Source organism: Microtus pennsylvanicus, chromosome 12, assembly GCF_037038515.1.
Source record: "Microtus pennsylvanicus isolate mMicPen1 chromosome 12, mMicPen1.hap1, whole genome shotgun sequence".
Lineage (NCBI taxonomy): Eukaryota > Metazoa > Chordata > Mammalia > Rodentia > Cricetidae > Microtus > Microtus pennsylvanicus.
In genome coordinates, this window is record NC_134590.1 from 3,864,647 (window position 1) to 3,877,069 (window position 12,423).

Here is a 12,423-nt window from a genome sequence, read left to right on the forward strand (position 1 = left end):
TGACTATGTTCTCATTGGACATGGACAGGGATATATGTCCATGGTAGAGTGATTGCCCGCTAATGGCTAAGGGCCCGATCAAACACTAACACAACAGAATCAACACCATGAAATAAAAGATAACTGAATAAGTGATGGCTCAATGAGCTGGAAGAACCACACTTCTGTGTGACATTCATGTTAAAATACAGAAAATCTTAAGTCATGCTGATTCTTATTACAGAGCCAGTGTAAAGAAAAGTAGAACTTCACCTCCTCCCAGTTCCAGTTGGCTGACACGGAAGATCATTGTTCAGTCCAGTTACTGTGTGTGTGAGCTGCACTCTTTAAGTAGCTACTGCTTTCACACACTGGACTCCTGATGAGGGAACAGCACTCTGCAATGGGCTCATCTCAGGCAGTGGATGCTCAGGCTCCCTCAGAGCTGTTCTATGGCCCTGTCTCCTCACCACATGATTTCAACCACAGATCAACCATCCTTTCCCTCTCCAGTCATCTCCACCCTTCTCTACTTAAACTTTCCCCAAGTCCATTCTTTCACCTGACAGGCTACAGTTTTATCTGTTTATCCAGTTACCATCCATCCACCCACATTGAAAGTTGCATCAGGAAAAAAGCCTTTCTTCCTTTTCTCATTCCTGGACTTTGAACTTGTAGGATGCACTGGTGAATTAAAGGAGACAGGTATGAGAAGTTCTCAGGTGTGCTGAATGTGTTTTTGCATTCCCAGAATTAAAATTAGTACTTGGGTTTCTCATTATTGTTCCTCTATACAAAAAAAAACTACTAAAAGTTTTTCCATAATTAAAAAGTCAACAATGGTCTACTTGATTTATTGAATATTTCTATATGCTAAGCAGAGTGAAGATGAAAAATATATGGAAGGGAGCAGAAGATAAATGTGACCCTGAAGTGGATTGACTCAGAAACATATTGCTCCCACTTGAGTTTCACAATTGAAATAATTCATCAGATTACCCGAATTATAGTGGTCCGTGGAAAACCCTTGAAACTTTTAAATGAACGACAGATCATCCACTCAAGCTGATGCCAGAAAGGGGTGACACACGTGATCTCCCCCAAGGCTGAGCTCCTTCTTGCCGTTTGTTCTTCCAAGAGTCGATCCAGTTCAGTTCTCATTTTGCTGTATAAGGAGGACTGTGTATACATATTGGCTAAGTTTTCACTGACATGGTTCTGTCTCTCAGAAAGCTCTGTATGTTCATTGGCTTTAAGATAAAAGTGGATAAAGTCAAGAAACAGTAATGATTTTTCTGTGACACTTTTTATGAATAACACATCAATTATGTATCAGTTTTTCTTTGAGACATTCTCATGTACCCTAGACTGGCCTAAAGTTTGCTATGAAGCCAAGGGTGACCTTAAACTCCTCCAGGTCTTCCTGTTTCTGTCTCAAGTGCTGTGACAGGCATTCACCTTCACACCCAGTTATGTGCTAGGAACCAAACTCACAGCTTTGTGCTTGCTAGGCAAACATTCTACCAGCTGATCTTGATCTTCAGCCTGCAACATTTAACATAATAAAATAACTCTTGTGTAACTCCTTTATATATTAGAAAAGTGTCCCTAACTGACCTGACTACTGTCATTATTCCATGGGTTCAGGAAATTGAATGGCTTTTTTCCATCCAGACTTAACTCTTTTTTTTGTTTGTTTGTTTGTTTGGTTGTTTTTTTTTATTGATTTTTATTGAGCTCTACATTTTTCTCTGCCCCCTCCCTACCTCTTCCCTCCCATTCAATGCTCCCCAAGGTCCCCATGCTCCTAATTTACTCAGGAAATCTTGTCTTTTTCTACTTCCCATGTAGATTAGATCCATATATGTCTCTCTTAGCATCCTCAATGTTGTCTAAGTTCTCTGGGATTGTGATTTGTGGGCTGGTTTTCTTTGTTTTATGTTTAAAAACTACTTATGAATGAGTACATGTGATACTTGTCTTTCTGGGTCTGGATTACCTCACTTAAAATGACGTTTTCTAGCTCCATACGTTTTTCTGCAAAATTCAAGATATCATTATTTTTTTTCTGTTGTGTAGTACTCCATTGTGTAAATGTACCACATTTTTCTTATCCATTCTTCGGTTGATGGGCATTTAGGTTGTTTCCAGGTTCAGACCCTAATTCTTAACATAGTCTTACTTCTCCTTTGGTTCTATACTTCTTAATGTAAAAATCTGGTCACTTCTTCTGCCTCATGTGAATGTATATGAAAATGTATAAACTGATAAGTATTTTGTTTCTAAAATTCTATAAACAAAGCAAGCATGCTGACACAGTTCTATAATACCTACACTTGGGAAGTAAGGTAGAAAGAACACACATTCAAATCTAGTCTGACTACATAAGCCAACAAAAATAAAAAGAATAACATAACAAATAATAAGTACTTTTTAATAAAAATTTCTTTTGTGACAATATCATATAAAGGTTCTTTTGTAAATTAAATTTTAAAACACCCAGCACTAATAGACAGCAAAGTCTATTAGCTAATTTTAAACACTGAATTAACACAAAAGCTAAATTCCAATGAGACAGATGATTATGTTTTAATAAAATCAATTAAGCAAAAAACCTGTGACTTTAGGAGGCTCACATACCTTCATGATCATCTTCCTCTGTGTCTAATAGAGCAGAGAAGCCTCCATTAATGATGTCCAGGAAGAAGTCTGAAGGGTTGTTGTGGGAATCATAGTTGTAACCTACAAAGAAGGTAGCCCATGAATAAAAAGTTGAGGACCTGTTTGCAGAGAGTGGGAAATGGGAGAGGAGACAGAATCTAAGAACTTACTCCTCTTTTTTCCCATCCCCACAAATTTGTCCTTTCTTATTATATATACACTCATATTATTTCAGCAATCTCTACCTTATAGCTTACTGAATATATGTGTATGCTTATGTTGGTGCTATACATATATAATATGTATATATAATACACAGACATAGACAGAGTAGATATAGCCATAGATCAGACATAGACATGGAAATAGATATAAACATAGACTACACATAGATATAGACATTGAGATATGGACATGGAAAATGACATAGACATGCACATAAACATAGACATGGACATGAATGTGGTCATAGATATAGGCATAGACATGGACAAAGACATGGATATGGCCAATGACTTGGTTATGGACATAGACATGTACATGAACATAGACATAGAAATAGACATAGACTATACATAGACATAGAAATTGACATAGGCATGGACATACACATAGACAAGGATATGAATATAGACATGGCTATGGACATAGACATAGACTACACATAGTCATAGACATGGACATAAACATAGACATGGACATATACATAGATATAGACATGGATATGGACATGGGCATAGTTATGGACATAGACAGGGACATAAACATAGACAAGGACATAGCTATAGACATCAGCATAAACATTGACATATACATGATATGGACATGGGCATAGATACGGACATAGACTACTTGTAGACATGGGCATTGAAATAGAAATTAACATGAATATGGACATAAACTACACATAGACATATACCCAGACATAGACAAGGACATAGTTATAGACATCAACATAAACATAGACATGGACATGGACATGGATATGGACGTAGACTATACATAGACATAGACGTGAACATAGACTACACATAGACATGGACTACACATAGGTGTAGACATGGGCATAGACATGGATATGGACATGGGGATGAATGTGGACATATACTACACTTAGACATAGACTATACATAGAGATAGAAATAAACATGGCCATATACATGAACATAGACATGGATATGGACACAGACATAGACAAGGGCATAGTTACAGACATCAACATAAACATAGACATGGATATGGACATAGACATAGACAGGGATAGATATGAACATAGACTACACATAGCCATGGACAAAGACATAGACATGAGCATGGACATAGATTATACATAGGCATGAACATAGATGTGGTCATAGACATAGACATGGACATGGACAAAGACATGGATATGGCCATAACTAATGACTTAGTTAAGGATATAGACTACACATAGATATAGACTATATATAGACATAGAAATGGACATATACATGAACATAGACATGGATAGGGACAAAGATATAGACAAGGACATAGTTATAGACATCAAATAAACATAGACATGGACATGGATATAGACATAGACATAGGCATGGGCATAGACATAGATATGAACATAGACTACACAGCCATGGACAAAGTCAAAGACATGAGCATGGACACAGAATATACATAGGCATAGACATAGACATAGGTATGGACATGAACAAGGACATAGACATAGATATAGACATCGATCAGACATTTATATGAAGTTTTCCCATGAAATAATCATTTGAATTTGGCCTACAGACTCACAAATGCTTGATATTATTAAATGACAAAGATTAATAAAAAATGAACAGTACTGTAGTGCAAATATTTAAGCTTATATTCATAGTCAAGGAGAGTCATCCATAACTATATCCATATTTCTCTAAGAAGAAATTAATCACATGAATCATTAAAAATATTTATCATCTAATCTGACTGTAAAAAACTCAGACAAAAAACTGAGTCTACAGAAGCCAGACTTGAGCCACTATAGCCCCCAATCAGCATCTAAACCTGAAAAGCAAAGTTACTAGTAAGTTAAGGAATGCCTCTACAAACACTCAGAGTCAGATTACACTAGGAAAAACTGAAAACCACCATCTGCTACCTGAGCAAGAACATGATGATGCTGAACCTTTCCAAAGCTGTTTAAAGGATGGATAAGTAGGCCAGAGGCCAGCATGTTAATTAAGAGGGTCACCACAACTAGGAAGCAAAACAAGAGGCTCAGTAAATATCCTGTAACACAGATATAATACAGGTAGAAGAAAGAAACAAGGTTATTTGGTATGAAATGCAGCATTCAATTCCTTGAGGAGGCTGATGCTTTTGAACAATGACACAAAGCCTGGGAAATTGATTACATCTTTGAAAAATTGCATCTCCTTACAGAAAAGTAAGAAAACAGCTATTACTGGTGGTCATACCTTTAATCCCAGCACTCAGGAAGCAGGGGCAAGTGGATCTTTGTGAAATTCGAAGCAAGCCTGGTGTACACAGCTCCAGGGCAGCCAGGACTACATAGAGAAACTCTGTCTTAGAAAACCCATCAAAACAAAAATAAACAATCCTTGTATGAGTTTTTGAAAAATTAAAGATTATGTTGAAGCTTGAAAGTATAAACACTTGCAATTTTCTTATGCAGCATACAAATCTTTGCTCATGGCTTTTTAAGTGAAATTACACATTAAATGCCATGTGTCTTTTTTATAGACAGCTTGTATTTCTTCTATAATCAAAAATCTAATGCCTGTAACTTTAAAAAACAAATAAAAATATATATTATGTATGAACACAAAAGTCACTGAGGAAATGTAAGATCTTAGCAGTATTTGGGGTAGTCTAAATTGTTTTATTAAAAATTGTACTTTACTATAAATCCTAATTTACTTAGGTCCTGGGATGCCAACTTCACATGTTTCTCTCCTTGAATAATTTTATATATAACAGAATCAACAACAACAAAGAAAAATTTTAAACCAACCTATATTGAAAAAGTTTTTTCTCCAAATTATAAGAATAAAACCTTAAAAAAAGAGAGACCTGCATAACAAACCTTGCTGCACAAGTAACAGAATTCTGTCGCCAAATTAACCAAAGGTATTTAACATACAGTAAGCCTGCATGAGGGCCAAGCAGCATTCCCGAGAAACCCTGTTCTCTCTGCAGAGTCTGTGAATGAAGAAGTTCTCACAGAAAAAGCCAGCCATACCTGAGGATTTGAAGTACTCCAAAGCCTCCTGTGCAGGCCCGTGAAACATGACTTTTCCTGAGGCCACTAAGGTGAGGCTGTCAAACAGTCTGAAGATGGAGTATGGGGGCTGATTAATGGAGAAGATGATTGTCCGTTCCCTCATAGACATCCTAAGTTCAAAGAGGGAGAAATCATAAGTCACTGAACAGAGGAACCCTGAGATTCTCAACAAAATATTTTATTCCCAAAGTTACACTCTCTGTTCCATTTCAGAAGAATTTTCCTTAAAAACACCTCATCTCACTTGTATTATACACCTGATAGAGAAACCAAAGTTCAAGCTTTTATTTAAAAGATTAAGACTTCCGAAGTGTGGGATGACAGTAGTGCAGGGTCTGCTCAAGAGTTACCATGTAGATCCTGTAAGTGAGCAGGCTCCTCAGACTTGAACCATATTATGAGCAGGCTGCCCTGGTGATTGGCACGTTCACTGAAGCTTGTAAAGCAATGAAAGAGCAAACATTACAACTGTGACTGTATGCACAGTTCCCTTCAATCATTCACACTTTCTGTCTCTTTCAGAATTGGTTCTCATTGTGCTGATAGTATTATTTACATTTCTAACCATTTTCTCTCTCACTAAACACTCAGCAATAACCTCATTTCAGTTTTTACAATATCGGCATAATGTGATTCGAATATAATTTCCCCCTTTCTGTTGATAGGCTTAAAAGGTCAAGCAACAGACCAAGGGGTCAGTTAGTAAGGGGCAAACTTGGGATTTGATCATTGGTTTAATTCCATGACAGGAAAAAAATAAGTTAAACTACCATTTCAGAACATCTGTATGAGCACCAATAACCAAAAACTGTTTAAAACTATTGCGAAAATATTTTCATGAAGGCTGGGTATTGTGGCATATCTGTAATATTCTAGCACTTGGGATGTTCTATAGTTCAAGGCTCACCTATGTTACATGGGACCCTGTTTCAAATAGACAAAAAGAAAGAATAAATAAAGTAGATGGGGAAGGAAGGAGGGAGTAGGAAGGTAGGAAATAAGAAATGAAGGAAGGGAGAAAATAAGGGAGAGAGGGAAGGATCAAAAGAAAAGATGGAGGGAGGGAAAGGAAAAGAGAATGAGAGAGCTGTGCATAGAGACAAGATAAGGGTAGAATAAAGGGCATAATAACCAAGTGTTTCCTCTGAGAGACTATTAATAAACAACAAAAGGAAAAACTGTAATTTCCTATCATATAACCCAGCAACCACCAGAATTACTAGATTATCAAGATTCAAGACATGCAAACAAGATGGATCAATGGGTAAAGGAACTTAATGTAAAGTCTAAAGACCTGAGTTCAGTCACCAGAACACACTTGGTGGAAGGAAAAAACCAACTCCTTGAGTTAACCTCTGACCTTTACAGGCAGGATATACATGGACACATGTACGCACACAACTCACACATATAGGAAGAAAGTGCATAGCACTAAATGCCTACATAAAGAAAGTGGAGAAATCTCACGTTAGTGACTTAACAGCACACCTGAAAGCTCTAGAACAAAAAGAAATAGACTCACCGAGGAAGAATAGATGACAGGAAATACTCATATTGAGAAATGAAGTAAATAAAATAGAAGCAAAGAAAACAATACAAAAAATCAATGAAACAAAGAATTTGTTCTTTAAGAAAATCAACAATATAGACAAATCCTTATCCAAGCTAATCAAAAGGCAGAGAGAGAACATCCAAATGAACAAAATCTGAAATGAAAAGGGGTACCTAACAGAAAATACCGAGGAAATCCAGAGAATCATTAGGTAATACCACAAAAAAACCTGTACTCCATAAAATTGGAAAATGTAAAAGAAAGGGACAATTTTCTGGAGAGGTACTTATAACAAAATTAAATCAAAACCAGGTGAACAATTTAAATAGACCTATAACCTGTAAGGAAATATAAACAGTCATCAAAAGCCTCCCTACCAAAGGAAGCCCAGGGTCAGATGGTTTCAGCTCAGAATTCTACCAGAACTTCAAATAAGAGCTAATACCTGTACTCCTCAAAGTGTTTCACATAATAGAAGCAAAGGGAACATTGACAAACTCTTTTTATGAGGCTACAGTAACCCTGATACTGAAACCAGCAGACTCAACTGATGGAGGAAGGTCATTGGCTAATAAAGAAACTGCCTTGGCCCATTTTATTGGTTAGAACATAGGTGGGTGGAGTAAACAGAACAGAATGCTGGGAGGAAGAGGAAGTGAGCTCAGACTCAACAGCTCTGCTCTCTGGAGGAGAGGTCATGCTCCCCTCTCCGGGGCAGACGCAATGAACTCCGACCCAGGATGGACGTAGGCTAGAATCTTCCTGGTAAGCGCACCTTGGGGTGCTACATAGATTATTAGAGATGGGTTGATCGGGATATGAGAATTAGCCTGTAAGGGCTAGAATTAATGGGCCAAGCAGTGTTTAAAAGAATACAGTGTCTGTGTAATTATTTCGGGGCATAAGCTAGCAGGCGGCCAGGGTTCTGGGGACGCAGCCCCGCCGCTCCTATCACTACACTCAACAAAAAAAGAGAATTACATACCAAACTCCCTCAAAAACACTGATGCAAAAATACTGAATAAAATACTGGTAAACCAAATTCAAGAACACATCAGAAAATCCTTCACTATGATCAAGTTGGCTTCACTCCAGACATGCAGGTATGGTTCAACATATGAAAATCTATCAATGTAATCAACCATATAAATAAACTGAAAAAAGAAAACCATATGATCCTCTCATTAGATGCTGAAAAAGCATTTAAAAATCCAACACACCTTTATGATAAAGGCCTTAGAGAGATCAGGGACACAAGAAATATATCTAAGCATTTTTAAAGCAATATACAGCAAGAAAACAGCTAACATCAAATTGAATGGAGAGAAACTTAAAGTGATTCCACTAAAATAAGAAAAAAGAAAGGCTGTCCACTCTCTCCATATCTATTCAACATAGTTATTGAAGTTCTTCTTAGAGCTATAAGCCAACAAAAGAGATCAAGGGTACTCAAATTGAAAAGGAAGAAATCAAGTTTTTGCTATTTACAGATGATGTGATAGTATACATAAGTGATCCAAAAAAAAAAAAACTCTACCAGAGAATGCCTACAGCTGTTAAATACTTTCAGTAATGTGGCAGGATACAAGACCAACACTAAAAAATCAGTAGCCTTCCTATATACAAATGATAAAAAGTCTGAGAAAGAAATCAGAGAAACATCACCCTCTACAATAGCCACAAATAACATCTTGGAATAACACTAATTAAAGAAGTGAAATATCTATTTGACAATAACATTAAGTATTTAAAGAAAGAAACCAGAGAATATACCAGAAAATGGAAATACCTCCCATGTTCTTGAATAGGTAGGATCAACATAATAAAATGGCAATCCTTCCAAAAGCAATCTATAGATTCAATGCAATCTCCATTAAACTCCAAACACAAATCTTCACAGACCTTGAAAGAAAAATACTCAACTTCATATGGAAAAACAAAAAACCCAGGAGAGCCAAACCAATCCTGTATAATAAATGAACTTCCTTAGGCATCACCATCCCTGACATCAAGCTCTATTATAGACCTACAGTAATGAAAACAGCTTGGTATTGGCATGAAAACAGACAGTGGGACCAATGGAATCAAACTGAAGTCCTGAATATCTTCAACAAATGGTGCTGGCATAACTGAATGTCAACAAATAGAAAAATGCAAATAGATCCTTATCTATCTCCATGCACATAACTCAAAATAAATGGATTAAATACCTCAATATAAATCCAACCACACTGAACCTGATAGAAGCAAAAGTGGGAAGTAGCCTTCAATACATGGGCATATGAAACCACTTCCTAAATATAACTCCAATAGCACAGACACTGAGAGCAACAATAAATAAATGGGACCTCCTGAAGCTTCTGTAAATCAAAGGACACAGTCAATAAGATAAAAAGACAACCTACTAAATGGGAAAAGATCTTCATCAATCCCACATTAGATAGAGAACTGATCTCTAAAATATATAATGAAGTCAAGAAATTAGACAACAAAATTCCAAATAATCCAATTAAAAAATCAGGTACAGACCTAAACAGAGAACTCGCAACAGAAGAATCTGAAATGGCAGAAAGACACTTAATGAAATGTTCAACATCTTTAGCCATCAGGGAAATGCAAGTCAAAATGACTTTAAGATACCATCTTACACCACTCAGAATGACTAAGGTCAAAAACACCAATAATGGCTTATGCTGGAGAGAATGCACAGTAAGAGGAACACTCCTCCATTGCCGATGGGAATGCAAACTAGTACAACCACTCTGGAAATCAGTATGGCAGCTTCTCAGAAAATTGGAACTCAAGCTACTGCAAGACCTAGTAATACCACTCTTGGGCATATATTCAATGGATGCTTAAACATATTACAATAACATTTGTTCAACTATGTTCATAGCAGCATTATTTGTAATAGCAAGACCCTGGAAACAACCTATAAGCCCCTCATCTGAAGAGTACTACTCAGTGGTAAAAAACAATGACATCTTAAAATTTGCATGCAAATGGATGGGACTAGGGAAAAAACCATACTGATTGAGGTAATGTAGACTCAGAAAGATGAACATGGTATGTACTCACTCATAGGTGGGTACCAGCTGTAAAGCAAAGGATAAAGAGCCTATAGTCCACAACCGTAGAGAAGCTAAGTAGCAACGTTAACCCTAAGAAAAATATATAGAGTTCCACCTGGGAAGGGAAAATAGACAAGATCATCTCACAAAATTGGAAGTATGTGTCTGGTGTGGGGAAGATGGGAGGGCAAAAGGGAAAGAGGAGGGGAGAAGGGGAGGGGGAGAAGAACTTAAAGGAATGGGATTGTCGAGATGGAGGAGAAACAGAGATAGAGATCAAGAAAAAACGATATTTTGATCGAGGGAACCATTGTGGGGCTGGCAAGACACCTGGCACTAGAGAAATTCCCAAAATTCCACAAGGATAAGAACATAAGCAATAATAAAAAGCATACCCAAACTGGCCTTGCCCTGTAGTCAGAATGATGAATATCTTAAATGTCACCATAGAACCTTCATCCAGCAACTGATAGAAACAAAGTCAGAGACCAGCAACAGAGTGCTGGGCTGTACTCCCAAAGTTCAGTTGAAGAGTGGGGGGAGTGAGAATATGAGCAAAGAGGTCAAGATGGGGACACCCACTGAAACAGTTTACCTGAGCTAATGGGAGCTTGCCAACTCCAGCCAGACAGGGGAGAAACCAGCATGGGACCAAACTGGACCCTCTGGATGTGGATGAAAGTTTTATGTCCGGGACAGACTGCAGGGCCACAGGTAGTGGTACCAGGATTTATCGCTACTGCTTATACTGACATTGGGGGAAACCAATTATTTTTGGAAGTATACCTTGCACAGCCTAGATATAGTAGGGAGGGCCTTGGCCCTTCCCCAAATCAATGTACCTTACCTTCTCTGAGGAGTGAATGGGGTGGGGTGGAGGAAAAGGTACAGGGAATAGGAGGAGGGGACAGAGTGGGAACTAGGATTGGTATGTAAAATTAAAAAAAGATAGTTTGTTTTCTTTTATAAATATAAAATAAATAAAGTATTCTACATTAGGATGCTCTTCCGGGAGTGTTGGAGATCAAGGAGAACACAGTATATCAGGGCTTGAGTCTGCTCCCAAAACACTTGGAGAAGCCACTTAGTATGTTCCCTTGCAATGCACTAAGACTAGGCATGCCATAAGACACAGGGACAGAGAGAAGTATTCCATATTGGAAAAATAAGCAAGAACCTGATCTTAGTTGAGTATCCTTAAGCAATAAGGAAAATGAACAAATAGGAAAAGTGTGACACCTGAGGAGTCTACAGAGTAGAAGGTGACAAGGCCCTAATTGTTGACTTCATCACTGTGAAGGTACAATGGTAGAGTAATCTTGGTTCTTGGAGATACAGGCAGAAATATTTAGGGTGATGGACGACAAACCAAAGAACAAGGGGAAGGAAGGAAAAAACAGCGAGTAGTAAGTTCAACAGCCAGGAACATAGGTCAGAGGAATAGAATAGTCTACATGGTCCTTAGGTTTATTCAGTTAGTTTGAAACTATTCATTTCTAAAATGTACAAAACATAATATGTATACTTTTTTCTATAAATATTTGAGTCACGGACTTACTTCATGAGATAAAGAAATACCTTTTCTTTTACTTCATTCTTCCCCTGGTTCAGGACCTAGACCTTAGGAATCATTCCCTTGGCCATCACATCCAGGGCTAATCCCAGAGATAATGTTGTTTATTCTATATACAAAACTATATAGAACCCACCATTGCCTAACTAAGGAACCCCCACATCTCATCCTCCTGCTGACATCTTTACACCCCCATGATGCAACTGAACAACCTTATTCATGACATATTGTTCTACTCTAAATTCAAAAGCTTTCCCCTATGCCCTCTCATGGAAAAGAAGAGTCTTTACAGTGACCCAGGTGGTCTAGGCAATCTACA

At 37.5% G+C, this 12,423-nt stretch overlaps 2 protein-coding genes across 2 annotated transcripts in view; both read right to left on the reverse strand.

The window, feature by feature from the left end:
- The window catches only part of LOC142832677 (ATP-binding cassette sub-family G member 3-like), a 120,369-nt gene that overhangs the window by 15,402 nt on the left and 92,544 nt on the right, over positions 1–12,423 (reverse strand). The window lies entirely within an intron of this gene.
- The window catches only part of LOC142832567 (ATP-binding cassette sub-family G member 3-like), a 117,925-nt gene that overhangs the window by 12,954 nt on the left and 92,548 nt on the right, over positions 1–12,423 (reverse strand). Inside the window, exons 7-9 of the mRNA XM_075943096.1 lie at positions 5,867–6,018; positions 2,620–2,721; positions 979–1,229 (exon numbers count right to left, since the gene is read on the reverse strand). Coding sequence (XP_075799211.1) covers positions 979–1,229; positions 2,620–2,721; positions 5,867–6,018 — 505 coding nt within the window. The remainder of the gene's footprint in view (positions 1–978; positions 1,230–2,619; positions 2,722–5,866; positions 6,019–12,423) is intronic.